This window comes from Oncorhynchus keta, chromosome 32 (genome assembly GCF_023373465.1).
Source record: "Oncorhynchus keta strain PuntledgeMale-10-30-2019 chromosome 32, Oket_V2, whole genome shotgun sequence".
Classification (NCBI taxonomy): domain Eukaryota; kingdom Metazoa; phylum Chordata; class Actinopteri; order Salmoniformes; family Salmonidae; genus Oncorhynchus; species Oncorhynchus keta.
Genome location: NC_068452.1, coordinates 12,295,308 through 12,310,672, shown reverse-complemented (window position 1 = coordinate 12,310,672; position 15,365 = coordinate 12,295,308). Strand labels below are relative to the sequence as shown.

At 44.7% G+C, this 15,365-nt stretch overlaps 1 protein-coding gene across 2 annotated transcripts in view; it reads right to left on the bottom strand.

Annotated features, from left to right (window-relative positions):
* Positions 1-15,365, bottom strand: part of LOC118365743 (zinc finger protein ZFP2-like) — a 426,011-nt gene that overhangs the window by 399,476 nt on the left and 11,170 nt on the right. For both annotated transcript variants that reach the window (XM_052490196.1, XM_052490197.1), the window contains exon 2: positions 8,634-12,556. In XM_052490196.1, coding sequence (XP_052346156.1) covers positions 10,749-12,556 — 1,808 coding nt within the window. In that variant the 3' untranslated portion in view covers positions 8,634-10,748. The remainder of the gene's footprint in view (positions 1-8,633; positions 12,557-15,365) is intronic.

Sequence of the window (15,365 nt, the reverse complement as noted above, 5' to 3'; positions counted from 1 at the left end):
TGTCTAGGAACTTGCAGGTGCCTTGGTGGAAGAGTGGGGTAACATCTCACAGCAAGAACTGGCAAATCTAGTGCAATCCATGAGGAGGAAATGCACTGCAGTACTTAATGCAGCTGGTGGCCACACCAGATACCGACTGTTACTTTGATTTTGACCCCCTCTTTGTTCAGGGACATATTATTCCATTTCTGTTAGTCACATGTCTGAGGATCTTGTTCAGTTTGTATCAGTTGTTGAATCTTATGTTCATACAAATATTTACACATGTTAAGTTTGCTGAAAATAAATGCAGTTGATAGTGAGAGGATGTTTATTTTTTCCCTGAGTTTATGTCCTATAATTTTGTTTTCACATTAGTAGTAACATCGATGAGTGTTCTAGCGATGTCCGCTAGAAGAAAGTTAAAGTTTCTGAAACCCTAAGCGGTGTGCCAGACGACGTTTGGTGTTCAATATAGGCCCCTTTCTGTGTTTGCTAAAATTGCGGCACGAGGGCGATGTACACTCAATTTGGTTGCACAAACACCTCCCTGCTAATGAGAAAACCAATTGTTATGGATGTAGTATATCTGCCTGTAGCAAAAATGGTGATTAAAGATTTTCGTTTTCACTTTGTATTCTGAATATTAGCACCATCAACACTAGATCAGGAGTGCTAATCAAGTTAACTCACATTAAGCTCTGTGTCTATTCACTAATTCACCAAAGAGTGCATTTCACACTTTTTGGATTATAATTGTAAGGCTCGATTGAATGTCCTGCTTAATAAAATGTGTGTTTTATTGTTGCAAATCAACTGATTTATACTTTTAAAAAATACTTCAACCAGTAAAATGTTATTTGGCTAGCTTTGCCATCAGCCTGACAATGAGGGTTTGTACACTGTTTAAGAAATTGGCCCATAACTTGAAAAACCAATTTAAGGCGGTACTTACTGGTGTGAATCAGATCTCCTATCTCCACCTCTTCATCTTTCAATGTGACAGTAATCTCCCCATCATTCTTCACTCCAAAATCAGCATCTTCCTCTTCTTTTTCCACTGGAACAACCTCACCCTCCACTTGTTTTACTGTGACATCCTCCTCTTCCTCCTCCTCCACAACAATGTTCAGCCCCTGAGCTTCTTTCTCCGTCCAGCATTTACCCTCTTCTTTAACAGGAGGGGAGTAGTTTAGAGAGCTCATGGTCGGGGGTGTTAGCTAGCTATCATTAGCGACTAAGCTAGTGCTAACTTAACCAGCCAGCTACTATCGCTGACTAATACAAAATAACGTAATATTAAATTAAATAGGTTAACAAGTAGATACGACAGAAGTGTGTCTAAAACACAGTAGCTAATATACATCGAAAGCGTATAAATGGCTTGAATCTTTCGGCTATGTTGGCTAGCAAGCTACGGAGGTTTCTGAAGAACCGTCCACTAGATTATAGACACACATCGCCGTCTGCTGATTGGAGGGGAAACGCAGTTGACGATCATATTTTATTTTCAGACAAAGATTATTTTTTAAATGGATTTAATTAAATAATACTATTATATCGAGACATACAAAAGACTTGAATGTGTTGATTGATTAGTGCGAATAAAACAATGTTTACTACAGCACATTTAAGGAAGTTTCATTAAGTCAAACTAAATCTAAATAAGTAGCTAGCTAGTGTAGGTCTATGCTGCTCCTACATGGTGTAACAATACATCATGTAGATGTATATAATGAACAGACTAGGTCTATACTGCTCCTACATGGTGTAACAATACTTCATGTAGATGTATTTAATGAACAGACTAGGTCTCTACTGCTCCTACATGGTGTAACAATACATCATGTAGATGTATATAATGAACAGACAAGGTCTATACTGCTCCTACATGGTGTAACAATACATCATGTAGATGTATATAATGAACAGACAAGGTCTATACTGCTCCTACATGGTGTAAGGAATACCTAGGATAGGGTAAGTAAGGGTAAGTAATCCTTCTCACCCCCCTTCTCACCCCCCAACAAGATTTAGATGCAAGTGGCTGTTCCACTGGTTGTCATAAGGTGTATGCACCAATTTGTAAGTCGCTCTGGATAAGAGCGTCTGCTAAATGACTTAAATGTAAATGTAAATGTGTAACAATACATCATGTAGATGTATATAATGAACAGACGAGGTCTCTACTGCTCCTACATGCCAAAGACATTGATAGTTGGGAGTGTCAAGTGTGTTGATATAACGGTAATAATGTCAAAATCCCACTTTTAACAAACATCAGAATTGGTAAAAAAAAAACGTTATACCCGAGTAGTGCAACGGTCGAAGCTACTGCATTGAAGGGCTTGAGGAATCACTACAGACCCAGGTTTGATCCCGGGCTGTACCACAACCTGCTGTGATCGGGAGTCCCATAGGCCAGCACACTATAGTCCAAGCGTTGCCCAGGTTAGGGGGGCTTTACTACTCTGGCGACTCCTTGTGGCGCCTGCAGGCTGACCTCGGTCGTCAGGTGAACAGTGTTTCGTCCGATATATTGGTGAATCTGGCTTCCGGGTTAAGCGGGCAGCTGTTACGAAGCGGGTTTGGCTGGTCATGTTTCAGAGGACGCATGACTCGACCTTCGAATCCTGAGCCCTTTGGGGAGTTGCAGCGATGAGACAATATTTACTTTTTTTATTTTACCTTTATTTATACAGGTTTTTCCTCATTGAGATAACATCTCTTTTCCAAGAGAGACCTGGTCCAATAGCAGCAGGGGAAACAACGTTTCAGACAAAACAACTTACGTACACTAACACAACATTAAACAAAGCTATAAACACGCACACAGTACAACAATAACGTCTTGACTAAAAACAGCTGTCCTAAACACAATTACACTCTTCTATGATATATACATCGATCAAGTGTTTAAGCTCCACCAACGAAACTAGATCATCAAATTTTAAAATGTTCAGGAGAGGATTCCAGGACCACGGAGCTGAGTAACTAAAACAATTTCTACCATGACCTGTTCTAATTTTTGGTACTGTTAGAAGAAAATGAGAAGTGGACCGTAATATATATTTATTTTCCGATCTGACTAAAAAAGAACATAGATAAAATGGCATTTGACCCAATATGGCCTTAAAAATCAGTGTATACCAGTGTTTAAGCCTACGCAAGGTCAATCACGAACAGCCAACAGCACTGTAGACATCACAATATCGAAAATGTGGAGAAAAAAACGGGGGTAAAAATATTTTAAAAATGCCGAAATTGGTTGTTCCCCACCATTTGCAGCACCATCACTATCTTTCCTTCATGGATCTCCTGCATGTTTACATACTCATTACTCATCTCATATGTATATATGTATTCTATCCTATTCTACTGTATCTGTCTATGCCGCTCTGACATCGCTCGTCCATATATTTATATATTCTTATTCCTTTACTTAGATTTGTGTGTATTAGGTATTTGTTGTGAAATTGTTAGATATTACTGCACTGTTGGAGCTAGGAACACAAGCATTTAGTTTGATATTAATGCACTGTTGGAGCTAGAAACACAAGCATTACGTTAGATATTACTGCACTGTTGGAGCTAGGAACACAAGCATTTAGTTAGAAACACCCCTTTACATTACTTATGCATTTTCAGTGGCCTGTCTGTGTCCAGACTATGTCAAAGGCAAATCCTGGGATCCCTGAACCTTATGCAGCTTGGAGTGATCAGATGACAGAAGTCTCATTTAGGTGCCAGGTGTAACTGAGGCCATAGATGCTCCATATCCATTACTTTGAGTGTTTTATATAATATGACTAAATGTGTTTCTGTGTTGAAGGGGCAGTCAAGAAATGGAACAGCAAGGCCACAGAACATGACATAAGCAGAGCTGTGGGAGACCACCTCAAGCCCCTGATAGAGCCGGGGGTGGTGTTTACCACTCCACCACACCTTCAGCAGCTTGGGAAAGTGGGATTGATACTGATTTTAATACTAAGAGGGACCAAGAGTCTGTTGATTAGTCAGCCACTGGGTTAATTTGTTTTACAATATGTTCAAATCAAATCAAGCTTTATTTATACAGCACATTTCAGACATGGATGCAACACAATGGCTTCACAGGAAAAACAATGAAAATAAACAAATATTTAAAACAATCATAAGAGGATCAAAAAACAGAATAACTGAAAACTAAACTGAAGACTAATGAGCATTCATCAATTAAAATATTAACAATTCACTGCAATATCCAACCCAAAACATCTGGTCTTTCTCCGTTGTTTAATGTTACATTCTCCAGCAAGAAAACCAAAAATGTCCCTCAAACAGAAGAGGCAACTACAAACAACTAAACATGTTTTAGGAGGGGCTCTGAAAGACACTATGGGGGTGTCCACTGGAAGTTGACTAGTAACAACAACTGGGACATAAAAGACACCCACCATGAGACCCACTAAATCTGCCCAATAAGAGGAAAACAAAAGAAAAACCCACACCAAACTTAAAGATGGGAAGCAAACCAAAAAGGTGGTTAAAATAATTTATTTACAATCAATACCATTCACACTTTACAAAATCATATCTCTCATTCATTCTTAATTACTTATACTTACAAAACCAAATCACCAAACAAAAACAAACCTCAGGGTAGCATCGTCCCTCCCCGTCATACCTAACCAATACCTAACCCTTTCCCTATCTCCCCTTCCCTAATCTATCCCCTTACCAAACTCACTCTAACACTCCCAGCCCTAAACCCCCTTTCCACCTCTCCCGTGCCGCATGCTTCCCCCACTTCCTCTCCTCCCTCTTCATCCTCCCCTCAAATCACCTTCCACCCTTCTCACTATCCCTTCCACCCCCAATCTCTCCCTGTCTTGACTAAATTCTTCCTGGCTTCCCACAGTCCTTTTAAAGAGACTCATGAGAAGCCAGAGCCGAAACCTGTCCCTATCCGTTCCCTTTGCTCTCCCTACGCCTCTCTCTAGCCTAGCCCATGTCAAAACAAAATCCCTCCTAACTACACCTAGCATCACCCGTGCCCTAGCCCAGACTAGTCCGGCAAAGGCACAGTCCCAGAAGGCATGGCGCACAGTCTCCTCCCTGCCGCAAGAGGATCTTGGACAGGTGGGGGATTGCACCAAACTATACCGGTACAAGATGGAAAGTACCGGCAAACGCTTATGAAGGCTCAACCAATTCAGGTCCTTGAGCCCGTTGTCCAGGCCCCGCGCCTGCACTCCCTCCCAGACCACTGACGAGATGCCCGCTACGGGCGCAGGACTCCCTGCCTGCCTGACCTCCTCGTACAGGTGCCTGTGGTCTAAACCTACTCGGGCAACTTCAACCTCGGGGTGCGCACGCAGCCACTTGGCCGCATGACCAAAGTGCCACGGCAGCTGTTCCGCCCGAGGACCCGCGTTAGACCACACCATTACGCTTCTCGCCTGATACGAGAAGAACACCCGCAGGAGGTAACCGGACGGGTGTATCACTGGCTGAGCAAGCTCCGCTAACAAGAAAGAAACAAAAATTGAGTCCAGCTTGAGGGGGAAATGTGGTACCCCCCTACCTCCCTCCCCGATGGGACAGATCATGTGTGCCCTGGCGACCCACTCGCACCTGCCACTCCACATAAACTGAAACACAAGCCTCACTAGAGGCCTCCTCAGACAAGCCGGCAATGGGTAGATGTACGCCAAATACAAAAGAGACGGCAACACATCCACCTTTAGGACCAGGACTTTGCCCATAAAAGGCAAATACCTAGCCTTCCACATTGCTAGCTTCCTCTGTACCACTGCGATACGCATGTTCCAGTTTAGCGTCGCTGAGCCGGAGGTCTCAAAATGAACCCCGAGAATCCTCAGGGCCCCTTCACAGAGAGATAACCCCCCAGGCACATCCGTTCTACCGCGCCATCTTCCGAAAAACTTGACGGAAGACTTTGCATGGTTCAGAACTGCTCCCGACGCTCGGGTGAAATCCCCAAAGATGGCAAGGGACCTTGTCAGGCACGAGTCCTTGCACAACAGCAAGGAAGTGTCGTCGGCGTACTGCGTCATCTTAACACGCAGCCCACCACTTCCAGGGATCAACAAGCCTTCCACCCCTGTGTCTGCCCTAATGGCAGCCCCCAGGGGCTCCATGTACAGAACGAAGAGGAGAGGCGAGAGTGGGCATCCCTGCCTGACCCCAGACGAGAGGTCAAAACGTCACCTAAGTGACTATTTACACTAACTCGACACCCCGCTCCGACATATAAAGTACGGATCCATCCTATAAACTTCTCCCCAAATCCTAATCTACCTAACACCCTGAATAGAAAAGATCTATTCACGCGATCAAAAGCTTTCGCCTGATCTAGCGCTGCTACCATTAAAGGCAGCCCTCTATCTTCAACCCAAGCGATGGAATCCCTGATCAACTGTAGGTTCCATCTTATAGAGCGGCCCTCTACCCCGCACGTCTGATCCTCGTGGACGACGTAGGGAAGGGCTGTGCGCAACCGGTCTGCTAAAACCTTTGCAAGAATCTTGTAATCTACGCACAGCATGGTCAATGGCCGCCAGTTGCCAAGGTCAGTTGCTTCCCCCTTCTTATAAAGAAGTGACAGCACACCAACAGCCATTGATCCCCCCGGGACCCCCGTCTCAAGGATGGCCTTCAAGACTTTGAGAACCACTGGTCCAAGTATACCCCAAAACTTGAGGTAAAACTCAGCCGGCAGCCCATCCATCCCAGGCACCTTCCCTTTTCCCATCCTCCTAAGAGCGCTCTCAACCTCTTCTAGTGAGATCTGGGCCTCCATCACGTCTCTAATGTCCTCTGGCAACCGCCGGGACAAGTGTTCTAAAAACACGTTTCCCTGCTCTACATCTATTTCCCTTTCCTTAAATAAACCTTGGAAATGATCAGTTGTCACCCTGACCATTTCCTCTGGTTTACTTACTATACTACCATTTTCTTCCCTAACTCCATGCATTACCTTCCTACTCTGCCTGGCCCTAACCGACTTAAAGAACATAGCGGAACAAGTCTCATTATGTTCTAGAAAGCCACTATGCGCACGCTCCAGGAAAGCTCGAGCCTTCTGCTCCTGCAGCTCCCTGAGCTGCGCCTTTAGGGCTGTTTGCCTGCCTCGTACTCGAGTTCAATTAACCTTTGGATACGATCCACCTCCCTCCTTTCCTCCCTTTTTTTCCTTCTACAATATCCTATTATAAAAGCCCTTATCCTCCCCTTAACTAAATCCCACCACTCTAACACCCCCTCGCACATGGACCGGAGGCCGTCAAGCCTCCGAAAGAAACAAAAAAAAGCCTCAACGAAAGCTTGCTCCTCCAGTATATCCCGATCTAACTTCCAGTACCCCCTACCGAAGAGGCAGACTGGCAACCCCACCTGCAGGAACACCCCGTCGTGATCCGTGAAGAAAACAGGCAACAGCCGCCCAGACAACTGACCCAAAGACCTGGATACAAAAATGTAGTCGAGCCTCCGCGCAACCCCCCTGGAGTTGCGCCATGTAGGACCGACCATTGCCGGAGTAGTGTGCAGGCCACCATCAACCAGACCATGGCAAGCCATTAGCCCAGAGATGGCACCTGCACTGCTATCACCGCCTACCCCTAAATCTATATTAAAGTCTCCTCCTATCACCAAGTGCCTGTTTGTAACACACAGGGGCGCCAGACAGTCCGCCATCTCCCTCCTGTCTGCCGCCACCTGTGGCCCATACACCCCAATTAACCTATATCTAGCTTCTCTAAACTTAACATCTATCCCCAAAACTCTACCCTGCATTATTACAAAAGTGTTCTCTATTTTAACCTCTCTATGCCCACACAAAATCCCTACTCCTGTTGAGTGCACCCCTCCTATGCCCCAAAAAGATTCCCCCTTATCCCACTCCCTCTTAAATCTACACACATCCCCACCATCCCTCAGGTGAACCTCCTGTAAAAAACAGAAATCAAACCCACACCCTCTAAATAACAAAAAACCGCCCTCCTTTTAACATTATTCCTTAACCCCTAACATTTAGACTAAAAAAGAAACCGAACTATTCATTTAATTATTAACAACAAATAAAACCCCCAAAACCAAAAAAAAAACAGGAGACTCACCCGATGCTCCCCTGGTCCATCTCCACCGGCGGGGACGTCCTCTCATCTCCTGACGCCCCCGTCCTCCATCCCAACCCATGACCCAGGCAGTGTGTTGGGTCCTCCCTCCCCACCCACCCCCCCTCCCCGTTTGCCTCGGGGCTGCATGTAGGGGACCCCATCTCCTCAAACAGGAGTTGGGATCCCTCTAGCAAACAGCCCACCGACCCCTCACTGGAGTCATCCACTAAAATGCAAGGGGCTGAGGCAAACCGGGAGGACAAATTACCCTCCCCCGCCACTCTCTTAGCCCCCCCCTCCACACCCCCTCCCTCTCACAACCTGCCAAGCTCCCCCTCTTCATCCCTTTCTTCTTTGGTGAAGGAGGTAGCGGGGAGACACAACGTCCCATCCCCGCTAAATCCTCCACCAAATCCCTAATTTCAACCTCGAGGAAGCCTGGCAGGCTGTCCCCCCACTCCTTTCCCCCATCTCCCCCTCCCACCCCTCCCCTCCCATCTCCACACCTCCCTCCGTCCCCGTCACTGTCACCACTCCCTCTTCCACTCCTTCTCGCACCACTGTCCCACTCTCCCTCTTCTCCGCTCCTTCCTGTTCTTCCGCCTTCTTTTTCTTCTCTCCTTCTTTTTCCTTCTTTCCATCTTCACTCCTCTTTCTTTTCGCCTCTTCCTTCTTCCCTTCTTCGTCCTTCTCCGTCCTTTCCCCTGTGCCATCCGTACAATCCGCATGCGTCCTCTCTTTCCTCCCCCCATCCCCCGCTCCTCCCCCAGCTGCAGACGCGTATGACCTGTGACGAGACGGGCAATCACGCCACAGGTGTGCTCTTGAGCCACACCCGTGGCAAGCCTTGGGCTCGTCACACTCCCTGGCCTCGTGCTCTTCCGACCCACAAAACCGACACCTCTTGGCGCTGCACGTGGCCAGGATATGGCCATAGGCCATACAACGCCTGCAGAACGGGGGCTGACGTGCATAGTAGAGTGTTCCCCTGTCAGCCCCCAGGGAGAACATCGCCGGAGGATGGAGGTAGCCATCCACACTCTTCGGGGACTCCCTGAGTAACGCCTGGAAGCCTCTCTTCCCATTCCAGAAACCCAGGGAGTCCCTGAGGTACCTCGCTGAAGAGACATTGTCCATGTACCTCCCCAGAAAGGCCCTCACTTCTTCGTCCTTCACGTGCGGATTGTACATGGTTACGGTGACCACCCTGAAGTTGTTTCTTGCCAGGCTGGTCACCGTGTAAAGACACAGGGGACCTTCTTTCCTTTCCGTCTTCATAATCTCATTGTGTTTTTCTTCCAAATATAGGGTTACATCAAACCCCTTCTCCATTGGGTTCCCCTGAAGGCAGAGAACATCTCTAACGTTCAATTTTAGGTGCCCCATTAGGATGTTCCTCCCGAAGGTTTCTCTCCCCCAAGGCTCCATCTCTTTTCCCCGCCAAGAAAAGCGCACCGTGTTGGCCAGTCCAATCCCCGGAACCGACGGTCCAGATGTACTTTGCGCCATCTCCTCACGGGCGATTGGCGCACCCGTCCCACCACCTCAAACTTTTTTACAGGAATCAAATCAAAAAAGAAAATCCAAAAAGGTGGAGCAAACTAAAGGTGTTGACTCTCCACATCTATCAAGACAACTGGAACACTGGGCCAGACACTCTAAAATAGAACCTGGAACAGCTCAGGTGAAACACCTTCCCACTAACGAGATGGACAGGTGTAACACATACTGACTAACGAGGTGACACCAATCGGTGCTAACAAGCTACACAGGCGAAAGTCCAACCTCAAAACATAAAACAAAAGCCTGTAACACCTTCCCCCTTAAGACAACAAATATATCCTATATTTTTGTTGGATAAGTTTGCTCACCACCAACAGAAAACAATTTACATTTCACATTATAATCAACTACAATGATTCACCTTTACCAATATAAACATGGTGTCTACTGTCAACAATTAAAAATAGGGGGGAAAAAACTATTGTTTTCCCACTAGCTTCTAGAACTCTCGTCTTCCTAAAACTCACTAGCTTCTAGAACTCTCATCCCCTTGGAACGAACCCAAACAAAACTCATCCCCAATTACAAAAAAACGTGCAGTCAAAATAGATTGTGATCCATGACAACGCACTGGCTAAACGCAAAACACAAATATTTCTGACTGCCCACCTTTGAGACAATCAGCATCCAAGTTGTCCTTACCACGGACATGTCTGATTTCAAGAGGAAACTCCTGCAATATCCGTAATTTAGGGGTCGCTAAACAAAGGAACACAACACTTATTTGTCATCACTCATCGATATCATGTTGAAATCAATTGTGCCGAGAGGAGGTTGCACGTCCTGTTAAAACTAACAGGTCAAAAACCACACAGAATCTGGGAATAATGTGTACATCACTGGCTAGAGGACAATTTGTAGAAGTGGGTCACCAACATGGTAAGTGTAACACAGCTCTTTTTGTGTTAGTCACTTTTTTGTTAAATCACATAAATAGTACACTTTCAAGAGCCTGGATTTTTCCTAAGGCTGAAATCAATTAAATGGGGCAAAAGTGTAGGGTTCTATATTGTGAAATTCCTTAAAATACTCCTCTACTACAATGTTAAAAACATTCTACTATGTGACATTAATTCATTGATATCATGAAAAAACTCCATGTATTTTCTGATGTTTGATCAGAGATCTTTTATCAGAGTATCTCTTGTCACACTGATCACAGCTATGAGATTTTACTCCTGTGTGCGTTCTCTGGTGTAGAGTCAGCGAGCCAGATGTAGTAAAACTCTTCCCACATTGAGCACAGCCATAAGGTTTCTCTCCTGTGTGTGTTCTCTGGTGTGATACCAGATGGCAAGATTGGCCAAAACTCTTCCCACATTGACCACAGCTATAAGGTTTCTCTCCTGTGTGTGTTCTCTGGTGTGATACCAGATGGCAAGATTGACCAAAAGTCTTCTCACATTTATCACAGCTATAAGATTTCTCTCCTGTGTGTATTCTCTGGTGTTGAGTCAAAGTTTTAGATAGAGCAAAACTCTTTCCACATTGACCACAGCTATACGGTTTCTCTCCTGTGTGTGTTCTCTGGTGTACAGTCAGATTGCCAGATGTAGTAAAACTCTTCCCACATTGATCACAGCTATAAGGTTTCTCTCCTGTGTGTGTTCTCTGGTGTACAGTCAGAGAGCCAGATGTAGTACATTTCTTCCCACATTGATCACAGCTATAAGGACTCTCTCCTGTGTGTGTTCTCTGGTGTACAGTCAGAGAGCCAGATGTAGTACATTTCTTCCCACATTGATCACAGCTATAAGGATTCTCTCCTGTGTGTGTTCTCTGGTGTACAGTCAGAGAGCCAGATGTTGTACATTTCTTCCCACATTGACCACATCTATAAGATTTCTCTCCTGTGTGTAATTTCTGGTGTTGAGTCAGAGTTCTCGAAGCAGCAAAACTCTTCCCACATTGATGACAGCTGAAAGGTTTCTCTCCCGTGTGTGTTCTCTGGTGCACTGTCAGCTCTCCAGATTGACCAAAACTCTTCCCACATTGATCACAGCTGTAAGGTTTCTCTCCTGTGTGTGTTCTCTGGTGTACAGTCAGATGACCAGATGTTGAACATCTCTTCCCACATTGATCACAGCTATAAGGTTTCTCTCCTGTGTGTATTCTCTGGTGTACAGTCAGATGGCCAGATGTGGAACATCTCTTCCCACATTGACCACAGCTATAAGGTTTCTCTCCTGTGTGTGTTCTCTGGTGTTGAGTCAGAGTTCTAGATGCAGCAAAACTCTTCCCACATTGATCACAGCTGTAAGGTTTCTCTCCTGTGTGTATTCTCTGGTGCACTGTCAACTCTCCAGATCGAAGAAAACTCATCCCACATTGACCACAACTATATAATTTCTCTCCTGTGTGTGTCTTCTGGTGTTGAGTCAGATGGCAAGATTGACCAAAACTCTTCCCACATTGACCACAGCTATAAGGTCTTTCTCCTGTGTGTGTCTTTTGGTGTTGAGTCAGATAGCAAGATCTACCAAAACTCTTCCCACATTGACCACAGCTATAAGGTTTCTCTCCTGTGTGTGTTTTCTGGTGCAGCGTCAGAGAGCCAGATGTTGAAAAACTCTTCCCACATTGACCACAACTATAAGGTTTCTCTCCTGTGTGTGTTCTCTGGTGCACTGTCAGATGGCCAGATTGACCAAAACTCTTCCCACATTGAACACAGCAAAAAGGTTTTTCTCCGGTGTGTGTTCTCTGATGAATTTTTATGCCTGATGAGGTGAATCTCTTCCCACAGTCAGAGCAGTAGTGAGTTCTCTTCCCTGTGGATCTCTGCAGGTGTTTATTGAGGTGTTCTGATCTGGAGAGATTCTTCTCTGCCTGTTCAGCATCATGAGGTTGTTGAGGCTCCCCAGATGATCCACGATAGTGAAGTATCTCTCCTGTGTAAACAACAAAGTCAGACAGATGATTAAAGGCCCACAACAGCAGAGGTCCACTGTAACAGGTGATGCCAACAGCGTAGCCATGATGTTGTACAACAATTGATGTCTGTAATGAATGTTAGCTATTTGACAATTGTCTTAAAATGAGCAACAATAATCATATTTTGTCTTGTTTTCACATTATTAGTAACATCGATGATTGTAGGCTAGAAATAAGTTATTCATGTTGTTGAAACTCTAAGCGGTGTGCCTGACGACTTTTGGTCTCCAATATACGCCCCTTTCTGTGTTTCCTAAAATTACGGCACGAGGGTGATGCACATGCAATTTGGTTGTAGAAACTCCTCCCTGCTAATGAGGAAACCGATAGTTATGGATGTACAATATCTGATTAGAGCAAAAATGGTGAGCAAAGATTTTAGTTTCTCACAATGTATTCTGAATGTGAATGGGGGAAAACTCAGGGAAGTAACCTCCATTTCCAGGAAGCTTATAAGTGCATTTCACACTACTTTGGATTATAATTGTAAGGCTCGCTTGAATGTCCTGCTTAATATAATGTTTGCTACCGTATTAAGAACCACGTTAATGACAGTATCCAATTGGGTGTTGTCAATAAAGTTATGATTTTTTAAATGTATATTTAATTAAATTTAGTTTTCACCGTTATTTAACCATGTAGGCCAGTTGAGAACAAGTTCTCATTTACAACTGTGACCTGGCCAAGATAAATCAAAGTAGTGCGACAAAAAAACAAACGTACAGTCAATAACAAAATAGAAAAGTCTATATACAGTGTGTGCAAATGGAGTAAGGAGGCAGGGCAATAAATAGGCCATAGTAGCGAAGTACTACTATGGAAATGAACACTGGAGTGATAGATGTGCAAGTAGAAATACTGGTGTGCAAAAGAGCAAAAAGGCAAAAAAAAAAATGGGGATGAGGTAGCTAGTTGGATGGGCTATTTACAGATGGGCTGTGTACAGCTGCAGCGAGCAGTAAGCTGCTCAGATAGCTGATGCTTAAAGTTAGTGAGGGGGATATAAGTCTCCAACCTTTTTTGCAATTTTTTCAATTCGTTCCAGTCATTGGCAGCAGAGAACTATAAGGAAAGGCGGCCAAAAAGGTGTTGGCTTTGGGGATGACCAGTGAGATATACCTGCTGGAGCGCGTGATATGGGTGGGTGTTACTATGGTGACCAGTGAGCTGAGTTAAGGCAGAACATTACATAGCAAAGACATATAGATGATCTGGAGCCAGTGGGTTTGGTGACGAATATGTAGCGAGGGCCAGCCGACGAGAGCATACAAGTCGTAGTGGTGGGTGGTATATGAGCCTTTGGTGAAAAAACGGATGGCACTGTGATAGACTGCATCCAGAGTTGGAGGCTATTTTGTAAATGATATCGCAGAAGTCAAGAATCTGTAGGATAGTTTGGCAGCGTGAGTGAAGGAGGCTTTGTTGCGAAATAGGAAGCCGATTCTAGAATTAATTTTGGATTGGAGATGCTTAATATGAGTCTGGAAGGAGAGTTTACAGTCTATCCAGACACCTAGGTATTTGTAGTTGTCCACATATTCTAAGTCATAACCGTCCAGAGTAGTGATGCTAGTCGGGCGGGCGGGTGCGGGCAGCCATCGGTTGAAGAGCATGCATTTAGTTTTACTAGCGTTTAAGAGCAGTTGGAGGCCACAGAAGGAGTGTTGTATGGCATTGAAGCTCATTTGGAGGTTTGTTAACACAGTGTCCAAAGAAGGGCCAGATGTATACAGAAAAGCAAGAGCGACATGCCAGATGTATACAGAAAAGCAAGAGCGACATGCTTGATATATACAGAAAAGAGTCGGCCCGAGAATTGAACCCTGTGGTACCCACATAGAGAATCCCAGAGGTCCGGACAACAGGCCAGGTTGATGAAGACGGCTGCACAGTACTGTCTTTTATCGATGGCGGTTATATCGTTTAGTACCTTGAGTGTGGATGAGGTGCACCCGTGACCAGCTCGGAAACCGGATATCACAGCGGAGAAGGTACGGTGGGATTCGAAATGGTCAGTGATCTGTTTGTTAACTTCTCTAGGGTAGGGGGCAGCATTCAGAATTGTGGATGAAAAGCATGCCCAAATTAAACTGCCAGCTACCCAGAAGATATGCATTTTATTAGTGGATTTGGATATAAAACACTCTGAAGTTTCTAAAACTGTTTGCATCATGTCTGTGAGTATAACAGAACTTATTTAGCAGGTGAAACTCTGAGGACAAACCATCCAGATTTCTAAGGGACATGCTTGCAGTTCCTACCACTTCCACTGGATGTCAACAGTCTTGAGTAATTGGTTGAGGTTATTCCTTTGTGTAATGAAGAAGTACGGCCATCTTGAAAGAGAGTCACTCGACATGTCCTGTTTGAGACCAGAAGGCTAGCTATAGTTGGTTTTAACCCTGTATTGAACACAGATCATCCTGTCTTCAATTTTGATCGATTACTTACGTTAAATACCTAAAGTTGTATTAGAAAAGTAGTTTGACATTTTTGGGCAAAGTTTACAGGTAACCTTTGAGCTATTTTGTCGTCACGTTTGAGCAAGTTGCAATGTGTTTTTCTGGATCAAACGCGCCAAATAAATGAACATTTTGGATATATAATGACAGAATTAATCGAACAAAGGGACCATTTTGTGATATTTATGGGACATATTGGAGTGCCAACAACAGAAGCTCGTCAAAGGTAAGGCATGAATTATATTTTTTATTTCTGCGTTTTGTGTCTTGCCTGCAGGGTTGAATATGCTTATCTCTCTTTGTT